The sequence below is a fragment of the Taudactylus pleione genome, unplaced genomic scaffold (assembly GCF_031769625.1).
Source record: "Taudactylus pleione unplaced genomic scaffold, aTauple2 ptg000086l, whole genome shotgun sequence".
Lineage (NCBI taxonomy): Eukaryota > Metazoa > Chordata > Amphibia > Anura > Myobatrachidae > Taudactylus > Taudactylus pleione.
Window position 1 is genome coordinate 28,325,662 of NW_028284488.1, and position 18,338 is coordinate 28,343,999.

At 39.5% G+C, this 18,338-nt stretch overlaps 1 protein-coding gene across 4 annotated transcripts in view; it reads left to right on the forward strand.

Moving 5' to 3' along the window:
* CACNA2D1 (calcium voltage-gated channel auxiliary subunit alpha2delta 1) overlaps positions 1-18,338 on the forward strand; it is a 901,795-nt gene that overhangs the window by 705,172 nt on the left and 178,285 nt on the right. For all 4 annotated transcript variants that reach the window (XM_088468929.1, XM_088468931.1, XM_088468930.1 and 1 more), the window contains exon 13: positions 16,995-17,073. In XM_088468929.1, the coding sequence (XP_088325055.1) occupies positions 16,995-17,073 (79 nt within the window). The remainder of the gene's footprint in view (positions 1-16,994; positions 17,074-18,338) is intronic.

The window sequence follows — 18,338 nt, forward strand, 5'->3', positions numbered from 1 at the left end:
ACAATATTGTTTTCATCCGGTTTAGGCCCAAAATCTGCACCAAGCTAGCTGGCTGCCTAAGCTAATCGGCAGCAGTGGGCGGCACAACACGTGGCAGTACAACTTCCAACATGGCACATAAGGAAACATATGTTTTCATTAATGAAGAGGCCTGAGGGAGTTGGAGTATGTATGTAGTTGAAGGCAGGGACAGGAAGGGTTGATTGGTAGTAAATTTTATTTAATTTTTTGATTCCGAAGCACATTTATGAGGGAAGAGGGGAGAGCATGGGAGAAAAATATGTCCCATGTTTTGCCCACAGGCTTAACTTGGTGGTTCAGAATATTTTTTTTTAATTAAAGGGGCATGCAGGAGATGCTGTCTGTGTCCAAAAACATTTATGGACATTTTTGGCATTCAACAACCGCATTTCAAAGATTGCAGCAGCAGTGGCAGTTCAACTTCCAACATGGCACATCAGGAAATAATTTGTTTTCAAAATGTTTTTATTATTCAAGAGGCCTGAGGGAGTTGGAGTATGTATGCAGTTGAAGGCAGGGAAAGAAAGGTTTGATTAGTAGTAAATTTTATTTAATTTTGTTATTGCAAAGCAAATTTATGAGGGATGGGGAGGCATTTACAAAAAAATATTTGACTCATTCACATCAGTCCTTGCCCCAGAAGAATTATTGAGTGCTATGTCTGCTGCTGGGAGTGGATTTTCATCCCAGAAGGGGACCAGGAAGACTACTAGTAATGCTTTAGAAAACAATTGACTGTTAAACAATCCTTTGCAAAGATTCCACTTCACTAGAAAAGCAATTCCCAAACTGTAGAGGGACATTAAAAATAAAAATTAATTAGTGGCCTCCAAAATGCTGTTGTACCCACTGTCCACTTAACCACAGATATGTGGACAAGCTGAACAGAGCAAATGCAAGATTTAAGGTTTAAGTCTTACGTTGAGTCTTTCTTGATAATCCTTGACTGCTATGCCTGCTGCTGCTGCGAGTGGATTTTCATCCCAGAAGGGATGAAGACGTTGTGTCTTTCTTCCCAACGGACACAGATCTGAAGAGATGCAAAGAGCTGTTGGTAAGCAAATTGTCAGCTCAAGTGGCACATGATGCAGCGGTGGCTTCTCCTTCAGTTTCTCCAGCAAGTGCATCTGCTGAGAAAAAAACAAACTTTCCCAAAAAACCACACTGGTGATGCAGATGAGTCAACACAACAAAGTTTTTTTGTCTTGTGCCCAGGCATGACAATGGGTTTTTCCTTATCATGGGCAACAACTGTTTCATCCAATTGTGCCTAATTTACACAAACAACATACTCATCAATAACATCCTCATCATCAACATCCTTATTAGCGTCAGCTACACAAATATCCTGCTCATCCTGGTGCACATCCACAGGAGCATCCTCGATTTCTATGTCAGCATGTTAACTTGTGCTTACATCATCATAAGAGGCAGAACCACCAGTCATAAATAAAGGCCAAGGCCTTAGCCTTTCCTTGCCACTTCATGTGGTGAAATTGGCATATTGCCAATTTTATGTCTTTCTGCAGCTAACTTTCCCTTTGATGTTTTCTTCTTTACTACTGTAAAAGATTGGTTCTTGATTTTAGATGCCCTAAATTAAGCCCTGTATGCCCTTGGCCATCAGCTTTAGTAGATCATGTAGATGGACTAGTATAGTCATGACTGGTGGCACTGGCAGCAGCTCTAGCACTAGTATGTGGTTCCTGCTTTCTTCTCAATTCTCAACTGATTGTTCTCCATATCAACAAACACGAATGAAGTGGGGTACAGCACATACGTCAATTTGTACCAATTTTAAATATTACACTGCAGTATCACAATATTTTTTATGAATAAGAAAAGAATAACACACTACGCTGCCATTTACAGTGTCATAAGATTAATTATTTATGAATAATAATAACAAACTGCGCTACCACTTACAGTGTCACAAGAGTAATTATTTCTGAATAAGAACAACACACTGCGCTACCACTTACAGTGATGTCATTATATTTTATATATAACGCATGTTATTTAGCACTTTATTGTGGTCTTGTAGTTGGTGTGTAGACTTATCATTTATTCACAATTGAGGAAAGAAGTGAAAAGTTAAATATAAGACTGCACTACCACTTACAATGTCACAAGATTAATTATTTATGAATAAGAGTAACACACTGCGCTACCACTTAGTGTCACAAGACTTTTTATGAATAAGAATAACACACTGCGCTACGACTTAGTGTCACAAGATTTTTTTTTTTACTAAGAGTAACACACTGCGCTATGACTTATAGTGTCACAATACATGGACGATAAACTGCGGTCTGGCCGGCAGTGTCACCAAACAATAATAGCGCAGCTAAGTTGCTAAAACACACAAACAAGAAACTGTTAATAAATAAATACAAAAGAAAAATCACTTATTTTTTTGGACCCTGGGGAAGAGCACCCCTGAATGAGGCAGCAACCCCTTGATGAACAACACAGACAGCACCACTTTTTTATGGACAACAAAGCACCCCTGCCGAGTGCAGACAGACCACCTGTAGAGTCACAATTACATGGATAATCTGCACCAGAGTCACCATACAATAATAGCGCAGCTAAGTTGCTAACGCACACGCACACACAAAAAATCACTTTTATTTTTTTTGGTCCCTGGGGAAGAGCACCGCTGAATGAGGCAGCAGCCCCTTGATGAACAACACAGACAGCACCACTTTTTTATGGACAACAAAGCACCCCTGCCGAGTGCAGACAGACCACCTGCAGAGTCACAAATACATGGATGATAAACTGCAGCAGTGTCACCGTACAATAATAAGTACTTTTATTTATTTTTTTACACTGGGGAAGAGCACCCCTAATTGATAGAGCACCCCCCCCCAGACAACACAGCACCCCTTTATGGACTGCAGCCCTAGCTTGATGGACAGGACAAAAAGACTACAGCAGCCACAGTTAATTGACAGACCAAGTGACACAGCAGCTGCAGCACCCACTGAAGAAAGCCCTTTATATACTGCAGCCTAAGCCCCTTTATGAACAACACAGCAGCAACCTTCAGGCCAAGACTCCGACTGGACACACACAGTGAGTGACTGACAGTGACTGACTACGTCTGCTAGCTTCTCTCTCTACAACCGGAGTGAAATTGGCGCCGATCGCGGGGACCTTTATATAATCCAAAACCCAAGAGAAACCGACAGTGGGAGGATGACGTGATTTGCCTCGTTTTTGAATCTGAGTCAGACGGGAAAACTAGAGCCTAGGTCGGTTCTCACCTCAGATCTGGTAGTTCGGGTGGGTGAACCGGACTTGCTCATCTCTAAAAAATATATATATATATATAGGCAATTGGGTAGCAGGCACTATCCATGCAAAACACCAACTTGGTGTTCTAGGAAGGCTGCCGGTCCCGACTGTATTCCAGGCAAGGTTTTGCGTGAGTGTACTGATCAATTATCAGGTATCCTCACGATTATTTTTAATCTATCACTTACCCAAGGTATTGTTCCGGTTTGTTTTAAAACTACTACAATTATCCCAGTCCCTAAAACCCCGTCCATTTCTGGCATAAAAAACGATTTGCGTCCTATTGCTTTTACCTACTTAATGATGAAGTGTTTTGAGCGATTGGTTTTAGCACGCCTTAAGGGTGGCATCCCAGATGTCTTTGATAGTTATCAATTTGCATATAGATCTAATAGATCTCCTGAAGATGCCGCTCTTATGGTTCTTCACAAGGTACTGTGTCATCTAGAGAACAAGGATTCTTACGCTAGATTGTTGTTTGTAGACTACCGTTCTGCTTTCAACACTATAGTACCGTCTTTACTTATTGCTAAACTCCTGACTGACCGTTCGCAGTTGGTTAGGTTGGGAGATCTGTTTTCGTCTCCAATTGTTGTGAATACAGGAGTACCTCAAGGTTGCATTCCTATACTTCTTGTATACATCAGATTGTGTCTCTAGTTCTCAATCGAATCTCATCGTGAAATTTGCTGACGAAACCACGATTGTGTTTTTGATTACTAATGGGGATGAGGATAGTTATAGAGCGGAGGCAGATCAACATTCCCTGAGTGCTGCCAGTCACCGCATTACTGTATGCGGCTATAGGATCGTTATTTGCATTACATGTTGCGAAATCAATCTTTGCATTTGTGTTTAGTAGGGTTAGCATCTGAATCGGGAGAGAGCATTGGTGTACCCACCAAGCCTGTTATTATACCCGTGGGTCGCTCTCAAACTATTTGTACCTCAGAGAAAATACTGAGACATACGATCTGAGCAATCTTGGATCAGTGTGATATAAAGATACCATTCTAGACCCATGATTCAAGAAAGGGTTAACCTTACCCATACACACACAAAAACTGACACAGCACTGTTATGAATGAGACCCATGTAGCAGCATAGAGATATAAATAATTAGATATTATTAAAGGAAATAACATTTATAAAAAACAATTGCAGCTACCATTTAGGCCACTGAGTTATATATTTTTTTCTCATCCCACTCTCTGTTTTATAGAGAGTTACTCTGAAACAACATTTAAAAAGATACATTGTATATCCATTACAACTTTACTAAATGATACTTAGCCAATTAAGAATTTATAGACAGGCACTAAGAGGGGTATTCAATTTGAAACGTAAACTATGCCGTCTATGCGTATCAAAGTTTTCGCTGCACATCGGAACTTTTGCCGGCGAAAAAGTATCGCGCACGCCCCCGCTTATACCCGTATTCAATTTGAAATCGTCGAAAACGGCAACCGGCGAAAGTGAAATCAGCGAAAACTTCGCTGATTTTTGGGGAACTCATCCTAACACCCCCAAAAAGATGGTCTGACATGGGGGATCACTATGGATACCCCTGATTAGCCCTGCTGAAGGTTTGTGGGGTCTTTAAAAGGGCTCGATAGCTGCTATTTTGGGGATTTGGGAAGGTGGTGAAGAATAGTATTTAGTCCCAGCAAATTTTTGGGTACTTGAAAATTGGGGTGAGCATATTTAAAAGTTGCTAAAGTGAAGTTTTAAAAATGTGAAAAATCCACCTGCCGCAAACGCCTGAAATGAAAAAAACACCTTTGGCATACTTGGGGACCCCCCTAGATTGTAGTTCGCTAGTTTTTAACTTTGTACCCCCCAATTTTTTTTTTCGCCCCCAAAATGAAAGTGCTTTTTTTGGGGTCTTCTGAGGTTTTAAAAAAAAAAAAAAAATTACACAGTTTACCTTTGGGGGACTGTCTGAAGGTTGCAGGGTGGTTTCCGAAATGTTGCACCCCAAAACCCCAATTCTGCACTTTTTTTCACCACCCATTCCTTGGTGATACTTTTTTGCAGGGTCCAATGCAATATACTTTTCGTACCGGCGAAAAGTTTTCAAATTCAATACGGTGTAAAAGTGGCGAAAATGACGTCATCCAAGCGAAAACATCGCAGAAACTGAGTTTTCGCTCCATATTGAATACCCCTATAAGAAAGATCCAAATGACTGACAGCATCGGGAAGTGTTTTTAAATCACTTTTCATTACTTTCTTTTTCACTTTCTAAATTCTTTATTTTTATATTTCGCCAAGATATCTGTACATCATATTTTAAGAGATATTAATAAACGTTATATTTTATTGATGATTCAGAAACCATAAAATGGGTACATTAAACCCATGAAGTGCACCGGACCTTATATCTTATCTTTTCTCTTCTCCAAAATATGATTTGATAACATTTATATAAGATGGTCTAGTAGCACCTCCATACGATAAATTTCAGTTGGATACCCCTACAAATATAATGCTATATGGAGTCTTGTATTAAGAAAATGTAATACATTTCTGAATATAATATTTATAAATATTAAGGTCAGTGCGGCATCAATATTGTTTTTTTCCTGTTTTATGTAATTATTGATTGTGGGTATCTTGCATTACATTTTCGCTGACGCATTGTATGTGGATGTGACAATAAATTGATTTGATTTTGATTTGAATGTAGAAAGACAACATTTTTACCTTTTTAAAATGTCAACAATCACAATGTTGACTTGCAAAATGACGATACCAACAAAATGTTGACATGTGAAATATGTTGATAGCCAAATTGTTGATAGGTAGATAATGTTGGCATCCAATTTTAACCATAACATGTCATATGTCGACATTTCATTTTGAATGTCAACATTTTGCAGGTGTCGACCTTTTAACCATGTCGATATTATTATTCGACATTATGGTGTCTGCATTATGATTGTCGACATAATGACAATATCCCATTAATGCCAATGTTGACATTGTTGAGCGTTAGTTAAAGATTAAGGCCCTAATTTTGTTTTATATGCACATAAAATTATGTTGCAAACCAGTGAATGTTGATTCTCATGTATCTCATAATATTTATAGTGAAGTTGTTCCGGCACTTCTTGTGATTTAATGAAAGTCTTTTCTTTTCGGTATTTCTCTCCAAAAAATATATGTAAAATAAAAATATAATATATAGTGTAAAACCGTAACAATGTTTTATAAATCGTGAAAGATTGATATACACTCACCCTTGTAGATGTTGGACCCAATTTTCACTGTGGTCCTGTGGTGGTTGCAAAATGCAATGCTGGTCTTTTACGGGGGATGCAGTCAGGAAGCCGACAGTCGAAATGCCGACCGCCGGCTTCCCGACTGTCAAATCACGGCAGGGTACTAATGACAGGCGTCAAAATCCCAATGCCTGTCATTATACCTATGCCGGGAGCCCGACGCCCGGCATACCGACCGAAAGTAAGCCGTGCGGGGGGGGGGAGGGTTAGGTTAGGGGCACCCGGGGGGACTTAAGGTTAGGCAGCCCCCAGGAGGATTAGGGTTAGTCTAGGGGAAGGGGGGAGTTAGGCACCCCCGGGGGGAGGTTAGGGTTAGGCACCCCCCCGGGAGACTTAGGTTTAGGCTGCGGGGATGGGGGGGGTTAGGTTTAGGTACTTAGGGGGGGTAAGGTTAGGCACTAGGGGGGAAGGTTAGGGTTAGGCACCCCTAAGGGAGGGTTAGGGGGGTAGGGTTTTTTATACTTACCCAAATCCCCTGTCAGGCTTTACACTGCTGTTGTTCTGCCGGCGTTGAGATTCTGATTCCCTTTAAGGTGAGGTCTTCGATTCCTCCCACATGTAGTGCTATAGATGGGGAAATAAATACAACAAGCTTCCATAGTACAGATCAATTTACCCAATCCAAGGTTTTATACAGTATGCAGTGTGCTTACCTTGAGTGGGATATATTATATGCCTTGGACATTCATTTTCACTCCCGATCTCTGTCAGTATATTACTATAGGTCCTTGATTTTTTTTTTTATAAAACAGTAATTTTATTTCTTACTCTGTATATGACAAAAAGGTCTTTGCAGTATGTTTTTAATTTCACCAGACCTCAAAAAACATACAAAAATTTCTGTTTAAATAAAAATTAAAAATATAAAAAAACGGCAAAAATCTGAAAAAAATTAAATAAAACAAAGATAATTCAAAATCTTAAAAGTAGAAAAAAGAGAAATGAATGAGTGGAGGATTCTAATAAAGAATACCTAGCAACGCGTTTCTCAGATCCTACATCTGCTTCCTCAGGCTGGTAACTGAGAAGTGAGCAACCTGGCCCTTAAGTAGGGAGCTAAGTGCATGTTAAATGATGTTTAATGATGATTGACAGGAACTGTAATGATGATTGACAGGAGTTATATGTATTTAAATCTTGGCCAAACCAACTTCTGAGTGTGTCTAAAACACCCCTGTAATCGTAATAAAAACTGCTGGGGACCATACATCCCAAAAATATATATCAAAAAGTAAAAATACAACTAATTGTGGAGAAGGGAGGAGTTATAGTCACAAGATTTGGTGATTAATAAAATAAATAAACATTGTGGCATTGAAGAGACATAAAAGCCTCTCTACCACTGTGGTAAATGTGTAACTCATAATATGCCGAACACAAAATACAGTATTCCTGCGTCAGGAGTAGGTCAAGTTTCCAAACACAAATACTTAAAGCATAGAGATGTCACTAGAAATTGTTAGCAGTAAATACAAGAACCGTATATAGTGTTCACTCTAGCAGGCAGGGCGTCGGAGCTAGAGAGGGTAACTTTGTGCGCGCGTGCCCGAAAAAGGGGCGTGGCCATGAAAAGGGGGCATGTCTATAAGACACGTCCCCTTTTCGTCATACTTGGGGGCGTGCCCGGCACTAACGGACACGCCGGGCAGCCCCCAAGCGCTGCAAACAGTGAGAATAGATGCTGGGTGCATGCGCCCGGCGTCTATTCTCCAGCAGTGACCGGGTCACCGCACATTTCTCCACCCGCGGGACACTACGTCCCGCGGGTGAAGACAGCACCCGCAGGCTGTGAGGGCAGGGCACTTTTTGCCCTCCAGAAGGAGGGCAAGGCGCCGTGCCCCGCTAAAACAGCCTAGCGGGAACGCTAGTATACAATATACATGTATTAGTACACAATATGATGTAATAAAATATGAGATACACAACAGAGCAATAGTGTCTTGTCAGTGTTATTAATAAATGCAAAATGTGTATTTTCCTTACAAATTCTGTGAAATATACCACTACATGTTTTTGTTTATAGCTTTTTAAATCAAATGGGAATCTTCTTTCTTGGAGGATTCCTTATGGAAATATCAAATATGAAATCATAATAGATGGATGTGACTTGATAAAGAATGACGAACTAACACTCGGAGGTTTTAATACATAAACATCCGATCAAAAACAGTAATAGATCACTTATCATTACATAAGGCCTCCAGTACCTGCAAAAGATTGGCCTCCTAAGAAGCATTTCTGGGGTTACATCCAAGTCTCATTAGGACACATCCCCGGTGGAGAGCGGTGCTACATTTACGTGATGCCACACTTTCTGTAATCAGCTTGTGCTAGCCGCTCCCCTCACATTCCACCTCTTAAGGCTTTAGGGGCCTCAAGTGAAAGGTTTGTACCAGCTATAAACGGATCCATTAGTACATTACAAATGAGCATATTTACATTACAAAGTGTACGTACACCCAAATGAGGCCCTAAGAGCTCTTTCACAATAGTAAGAGCAAAATATCTTTGGCACTACTAATACAATAAGTATTGTGCTTAATCTATGGCTTTGTACCAATTCATCTGCAACAATAACATTAATTTTAGTGCCTAGTACACTATAAGCAAATTTGTATGTGGCTACGATGTGGATGATATATAAAATATAGGGAAAAAGTATTATCGTCCAGGCATCTCTACCCATGGCAGAACCCCTAAGTTGTGCCATGCGTCTGGTGACATATGGCACAAAAAGGATAGGTTTTTGAAGGTACATTGTACTGTATATCTAGTTGTTGACAAATCTGTTTGCTTTCAGCAGCAATCAATATGCAGCCAGAGTGAGGCAGTCTGTTTTTCTATGAGCCCTGTTACAGTAGTATTATTTATTTATTAACAGTAACTCATATACTGTAGCGCCAGAATATTCTCTTGCACGCTACAATTGACATATATCTGCTATTGTTATAATTACGCTCTTGCTTGTGTTGGCACAAAAACTGATGGTCTCTATGTATTTCAGTAGCTTTTTAACCTCAAGACTAGTAAAGAACAGTACATTATGGCATAGTGATGACATTCCTGTACAGAGGATAGTAATCTAGTTCCACTGCAATGTATTGACCTTGCAGGATTTATTCGCTAAATGTGATATTAAAATATAAAGGTCAAAGGGGCGTATGTATTAAAAATTGTGGTCTGCCCCCTAAAGTTAATATGTATGTATAATTCTGTTTCAGCTCCACCCCTGAACATGTGACACTATGACATCATGTTGAGGGGGCAAGTACAGCAGGAAGTACAGCACTGCTCAGTCCGGGCGGCTATACAGACTACAGGGTGCATGTGGACGCTTTGGGCAGCCCTGCATCAGAGCTACAGACGGCAGGGTGCTCTTCCAGGCCCTGTGCACACCCTACTTACAGCCCTGTCCTGAAGTTGGTGGGATTCCAGTAAAAGACCATCCTGGCGATGAGAAAGAAGTGAAGTGATTACAATCACTTTACTTCCTTGTTCAGATCCAGCCGCACAACTGTGCATAACACTGCAGGCCATGTCCAAAGATTGAAGCTTTTGGGAGCTTGTTACATATCCCCTGTACGCTGTCCAATAGAAAACTATGAGGATGACTCCTGCAATGACTGGCGATCAGAAAGCAGGTGATATCTGTTATCTCCTGTCATGTCACTCATGCTGGGGATACTGAATTCTGTGCTAACACATACAGAAAAGGCTATTTATGCATGCTTTAAGGGCAGAATCAGCTCTTTATACAAATGTGCTAAAAATAGAAAATGATATAATGCATTTTACATTGTTTAGTTTAGAACTTTTTTAAGCATAGTTTTATATTGTATAGCTGAGATTTTCTAACATTTAGTGTAGCTGATGAGTCTTAAAAGTTTAGTGTCTTTGGAGATTAGGCATCTGTTTTAATCCAGTTAGAAGAGTGATGTACTAGAGTATTATTTGTCACATTTAATTACATCAGCAGCACTAATGGATATAGTCATGAAAGCTGTTGTTTCACATTTATTAAAAGTTTTTATTAAAAGTATTACTTACAGAACCTGATACGTACATGTTTGTATGACTTGGTTACCTCCTTTACATTTCAGAGGTCAGTGTTTAATGCACTGGCTTTTTTTCTAAACTGTCTTAGAAGCATCTGCTTAGAAATGTAAATGCTGTGTCTTATGTGTCTGGTCTATTTCAAAGTTTTCTATGGTTTCCCAAGTAAGGTCATGAGGAGGGATGATTTAGATCTGCTAGCATTTTACATTTCTCATTCTGTTCCATTTCCACAAATGCTCTTCCAATTACTTACACCCACTCGGTTATCATTAGAGGTGATCATAGACAATTTACAAAGTGTTCTTGTTCACGTGACCTCTTACAAGGTAAGGTCAGAGACAGAGCGGCCACCTCCTTCTAAACATTATGTTAAAGAGGACCTGCCCTTGTCATGTCTATAGCTATGAATTTTATGCTGCAGATTTACCATAAATTTATGGATATTTGTTAAACAGTTCTTAACCAGACCAGTGCTGACCTTTTAGATTACTAGAGAATACAATGCTCTCTAATTCTCATGTAAGACAGTCACCATTGAGAATGGTAACTTAAATACACCTAATTTTCACCAAACATTGATATTGTATATTTCAGCAATAGAGTGGGGATAATGCAGAGCGAGTGCTCACCAATTTTGAATACTGCATTTTGCATGCTTACCTATAATCTGCACTTACCCAGTGGGTGCACACATATACCACCATGCAGATATGGCATAAGGCCTGCTTGCACTTGTTTAGATGGGATGTCATTTCGGTATACTTGTCTACCTTTCCCAGCCTTGCTCCAGGAAGTGCAAAGGACAAATACTAATAGAAGAGATGGACTTAACTAAATGATGTCATTTGCGTCATCACGTCCTTATCCCTGCCACCTTGCAGACCGGAAAATTCCTTTGTAGGAGAATAGCTTGGCCTGTTGGGCATGCGGGAGAACCCACCCTAATTCAGAAGTCTCCCAGACATTCCAGAAGAGTAGCCAACTATGCAGATGTGACTAGATACAAAAATCACTTTTGTGTATACTTATTATAGAAATATAATATGAAACAGTGACTAACTAATTAGCTCCTTTGTACAATTTTCTCAATGAAAGCATTAAGCTAACAAAAAAGTGTTGTTTTTTTTTACATACTACACAGTTCCCTTTTGTTTTATTTCAAGTTGGTAGTAATGATTTCTCTTTCTGGGCTACCATGGTAACACATGACACTTGATTTAGTGAGCAGAGAGGCTTTGGAATGTCTCTCTGTGATTTTTCTACACTATGGCATCAACCATCACTCTCTGCCAGAACTCAGGAGCATTAGGGGGGGAGGGAGGGGGGGGGTTACATACACACACATACTATATATATTATTATTATTATTATTATCATTATTATCATTTATTTATATGGCGCCACAAGTGTTCCGCAGCGCCTTACAAAATATATAAACAATTACGTGACCAAAGACTTAAAGTACAATACAATAGAATGCAGGACAAAGACATGGATAATATATATTGCTACATTAGCGACCATAACACCCACATAAGCAGCTGAGCATAAGCAACCAAGTGTTAGGTGCCCTAGTGGGGAGTAAGAAGTAGATGAAAGTAAAGTAAGGAGAAGCACAAGAGGGTAGAGGGCCCTGCTCATAAGAGCTTACATTTTAAAGGGGAAGGGCAGACAAACAGGTGAGACACAGATGGGGTAGACAGGGAGGAAGGCATATATAATAATAATTTTATTTATATAGCGCTTTCCTCCCTTAGGACTCAAGGTCACTTTAAAGACATCAGAAAACATGGTACACACAATGATTTGGTGTTGCAAAAAATAGAAAACCACAGAGAGATAATTAAAATCAACTGAAACCTAGAGAGCACAATAAGCATATTGCAGGGTTGGTGCAGACATTTTGGGAAATAACTTCCTTGGGTTATATATTCCACCCACAAAAGGTACCAAATGAGGCAGCCATCTTGGGCGCACTGCATAGGATTACTGTGGGTGGAATAGGTTACGCCTAGAAGAGATGACACAAAATGGGTGGTTGCAGCATCCTGACACTAGGAGTAGGGTCCCAACATAATAGTCAGGTCCATGTATTTTTCATCCCATCCACAAGTGTAACAGGTGAGGCAGCCATGATGGGCGCACTTCTAAGGTTGCATTGTAGGTGATGAACCATGCAAGGACCCAAGGAATATATGGGAAAAGTGACATGTGTGGCAGTATGATATACCCTGTGTGAATAGATCCACGTAAAGTACATCCTGCCCATGGAGGATGCACTTCAGTCTCAGGGGAGTTGAAATGAAGGTGGAGTGGCACCATTCCTGTGCTGCTGTGTTTGAGAAATAGTTTAATTTTTGGTTACAAAGTGTTCATTATATATATATATATATATATATATATAAATACAGAAGGTGCGGCACTCAGGACTCGATCACACAAATGAATCAGACACGAAGTAGTAAATCAACGTTTCAATCCATGTTAGATTGTCATCAGGAGATACAGAATGAAAAACGCATCTTACCTTTAAACACTCACCCACCAAGTGAATCGTGACACCAGCAGAACCCCGAGTCGTGCACGGGGAGCGGGAGGCACAGAATGATGACGTCGTCGGCGCATCAATGCCGCGCACGTCAGTGACACAAACTATCACCATGGAAACTAGTAACAGAAGCAATACACTGTAGGTAACACGGGCAAATGTATAACAGGCATAGTATAAAAAACATACAAAAGACATCATGCTGTTAAGTTGTAAAGACCATAAGGTTACAAGCTAATAATAAATAGCAGCAATAATGAAGTCGGCAGCAACACATATCAGAGTAAAACAGAGCGCCCTGCAATCCCTAGACTATAATTATGTATGAACAGACACATAATAGCAAAAGTAACTTAATCATCATTAAAGCAAGATAAAGGTAGAACATCGTTTAAACCTTTGGGGGTAATCACATCCAAAAAATGGATCCAAAATGCTTCACGCTTTAAAAGAACCCTATTCCTATCACCACCTCTTTTAAGTGGTGGAGTGTGGTCAATCATTCTATAACGAAGGCTCGCTAAATTGTGTCCCGCCTCAACAAAGTGGCGAGCAACTGGTTGATCGCTGGTACCACTAAGTAGTGCTTTTCTAATAGAGGATCTATGTACCCCCATCCTCTCTTTGAATTTACGAGAGGTCTTACCAATGTAGGTTAGACCACAGGGGCATAGAATTTGGTACACTACATATACAGACTCACAAGTAAGGTGATATCTAATGCGCAATTCTTTCCCCGTATGGGGATGATAAAAAGTATCACCAGTAACCAAGAAGCTGCAGGTTACGCACGTACATCTGAAGCAACCAAGCTTCCTGGGTAAAAAACTTTTTATCGAGGTTTTACCTCTACCAGTGATATCACTCTTAACTAATAGGTCCCTTAAATTACTACCTCTAGAATAGCAAGGGCGTAGTGAATAATCTGCAAGTTGTAATTCACTGTCAGTCTGGATGAAATTCCAAAGCTTCTTGGAAATATTATTGATCTGTGGGGATAATAGGTTATATTGTGTAACCCATGTGACTTTATTACTTTTGTCACCCTTTATTCTTCTGAGTAATAAATCTTTTTGTTCAAAAGATAACACTTTTTCCTTAAGTAATAATAGGTTACTACGTTCATAACCCCTAACCACAAAACGATCAATTAATTTGTTAATTTGACTCTCTGCTGTTTCTGTGACATTATTAATTCTCCTCAGTCTAATCATTTGCGAATGCGGGATACCATATTTTAGACTTTTAGGGAGACAACTGTTTGCATGTAGGAAAGTATTCCGATCAGTTCTTTTACGATAGACAGTAGTATTAATCACAGACTCTTGTACTGAGAGTTGAACATCAAGAAACTCAATAGTATTCTGATGCATCTTATACGTAAATTTGACAGGACTGGGGGAAGAATTATGAGAGTCAAATAGCAGTGTTAGATCATCACAAGGACCAACCCAAATCAGAAACAGGTCATCAATGAATCGTTTATAGAACAAAATCCTTGAGGAAATCGCATCATCAGAAAGAACCTCGATAAAAAGTTTTTTACCCAGGAAGCTTGGTTGCTTCAGATGTACGTGCGTAACCTGCAGCTTCTTGGTTACTGGTGATACTTTTTATCATCCCCATACGGGGAAAGAATTGCGCATTAGATATCACCTTACTTGTGAGTCTGTATATGTAGTGTACCAAATTCTATGCCCCTGTGGTCTAACCTACATTGGTAAGACCTCTCGTAAATTCAAAGAGAGGATGGGGGTACATAGATCCTCTAATAGAAAAGCACTACTTAGTGGTACCAGCGATCAACCGGTTGCTCGCCACTTTGTTGAGGCGGGACACAATTTAGCGAGCCTTCGTTATAGAATGATTGACCACACTCCACCACTTAAAAGAGGTGGTGATAGGAATAGGGTTCTTTTAAAGCGTGAAGCATTTTGGATCCATTTTTTGGATGTGATTACCCCCAAAGGTTTAAACGATGTTCTACCTTTATCTTGCTTTAATGATGATTAAGTTACTTTTGCTATTATGTGTCTGTTCATACATAATTATAGTCTAGGGATTGCAGGGCGCTCTGTTTTACTCTGATATGTGTTGCTGCCGACTTCATTATTGCTGCTATTTATTATTAGCTTGTAACCTTATGGTCTTTACAACTTAACAGCATGATGTCTTTTGTATGTTTTTTATACTATGCCTGTTATACATTTGCCCGTGTTACCTACAGTGTATTGCTTCTGTTACTAGTTTCCATGGTGATGGTTTGTGTCACTGACGTGCACGGCATTGATGCGCCGACGACGTCATCATTCTGTGCCTCCCGCTCCCCGTGCACGACTCGGGGTTCTGCTGGTGTCACGATTCACTTGGTGGGCGAGTGTTTAAAGGTAAGATGCATTTTTCATTCTGTATCTCCTGATGACAATCTAACATGGATTGAAACGTTGATTTACTACTTCGTGTCTGATTCATTTGTGTGATCGAGTCCTGAGTGCCGCACCTTCTGTATTTCTATTTGCTTATTTCGTGGGGGCACCGGACCAAATTATCTGGGTTATTTGAGTGCCGGACCAATTTTTGTTCATTATATATATATATATATATATATATATATATATATATATGTAAAAATAGAAAAAGGGGTTCACTCAACAGTCTTCAAAATGTGCCTTTTATTGATCCATCATCACAGCATGACAAGGTTATATAATATCCACATTTCGGTCCCAACCATGGAACCTTGTCAAGATACATATCCAAGTGAGGCTTTCCCCCATATATGCTAAGTGTCCACACAAAGAACCTCCCATTATGATTAATATCATACCCCCAACTAAAACAAGCACCTTAATGGCACCAGACTATATATATCAAAAGCTACAAACAGACAAAGCAAAAATCATAATGATAAAAACAATTATTGATCATCATACTTACATATTTAAGTGTTTAGTAGCAACCTTAGAACTTAAGTCACGCCGGTGTAAATATCATGTGGTGTCCTGGTGAAATGCACGCCGTCGGTCATGATATTTACACGGGTGTGATTTCAGTTCAACCACTGTGACAAAATGTGATGTGTGGATCATATAAATGCATGCATGAAAGGTACTTTACGGCCATTTATTGGAAAAATATATTCCCCAGGATATTACTGCTTTAAGTATACCTTGTCTATTTACAAAAATGCTGACAATGATAATTTTGAATTAACATTTTTCAACTAAGGTGCAATGATACAACTGGACTGGCATATTGGATCTACATTACTCTTATTTGCAGGCATGTTTGGGGATGTTCGCCAGCTTTGTCTGTCATCTTTTACATAATATGGAAATCTGCAGCTCCGGTTGTGAACCAAATGTGAATTAAAGACACTTTACTAAGTAAGCCTTTCTATGATAAAGGCCTCAAAGGGTTTTGGTTGGAATTTTTTGCATTACAGCAGTTGCTTTTCAAAAGAGACACAAAAACATTCTTTTGCTAGTTTAATTAAAATATTTCAGCATGAACAAAGCACGACATAAGTAATATATAAAAAGAAACTGCATGAATTGACCTTGGAATTTAGCAAAGATTTACAGCTTTTTCTCAAACAGAAACAATAAAAAGCAAATTATGTCTTTATCAAACTAAACCTAACTCAACTTTAAGCAAACATTAAATAATGTATCATGTGACAAACAATGTGAGATATGACGTTCAGTTATCAGCTGGAGGTATTTCCAGATCTTAAAATGTTTTAATGTATGATGATAACCACTGTGTGTTTTTTTTTGTAGGTTCGAGTATTTACCTTTTCTGTCGGCCAGCATAATTATGATAAGGGGCCTATACAGTGGATGGCCTGTGAAAACAAAGGTACCGCAAATGGAAAATGTATTAATTTGCTGTTAATGTGTTTTCATAGATTAGCTGTTAAAAAAAAATTAAAATAGGCTTCAGTGCCCACTTTAACTACACATACTTTGCAACTCCCACTTATGTGAGATTCACAGTTTATTTAATATTTACCTCAGTCCTAAAGCAGGCCCCAGAGTTAGGTTTGAAATGTTTATTTTAACATTGTGCTATTGCAATCTCGGAATATGTCAGATATAATGGAGATGTCTGTTATCTGCATTAGCTTGCTACAGTGCTAAATGTGGTTCTTATTATACATAATATCATTATTCTCAGTTCTAAATAGCACTTCTATCTAGTCTTGAAGAAAAGTGCTATAGTAAGAAAATGCTTCATTAAACACGGGCATGATGGACTTTAAAAACATTGAGCTGCGGATTCTGCCTCTGCCGGCCGGAGGGTTTGTAATTGTGCGAATGATCATGATCCCGCGCATGTGCACATATTAAAAAGCCGTCCGGCTTCAATAGGCTGCATCGGCTGCAGGTCCTAGAAGCTGGTAAGGGCTGCCATGATAACAGGGGAGTGGATTCCCATGGGAAGCCACCCTCTCTCTGCTCATTACAGTCCAGAGTGGCAGCCCCAAATGGAGACAACACCTCCCCCGTTACTGCGTGTCCAGTGTGTGATTAGCAGGGAGCGCTTCCGATGGGAAGTCACTGCTACTGCTAGGAATTGTCAGTCCCTGCAGATAGTGGATCTTACTGAGAGGTAAAATCCATCACTGGAAACATCCCTTATAGATTAATGATAGGATGCTCATCGTTGTGATTTTATCTTATTTATTTCCTGTAAGCCAATCATTACCCACCAAATTACCATTTCACAATATAAATAACTATCTTATTGTGAATTTCAACTTTCCTGTTTATGTCAGAGCACCATATTTATTTATTATCAGTTATTTATAAAGTGCACACGTGTTCCCTAGCGCTTTACAGAATAGAAATATTTTAACAATAATTTTAAAATACATTTTAACTGAAAATTGCACTAGCATATACAAATAAGCCCTAAGTCAATGTTCTGCTGTTTTTAAATTTAAATTACCACTTCTATAATTTTCTACAAATGGACAGCACTAGGTGGGATGTTAAGGAGCAGGGGAGGGGGAGGGGAGGTTTGAGCACTGCTCAGAGGAGGGAGGACCACTGCACAAGTCCATTGGTGCATTATTATGCCCTTATGCTAATACAAGGATCCATGTGGCTTCAAGCAGGAAG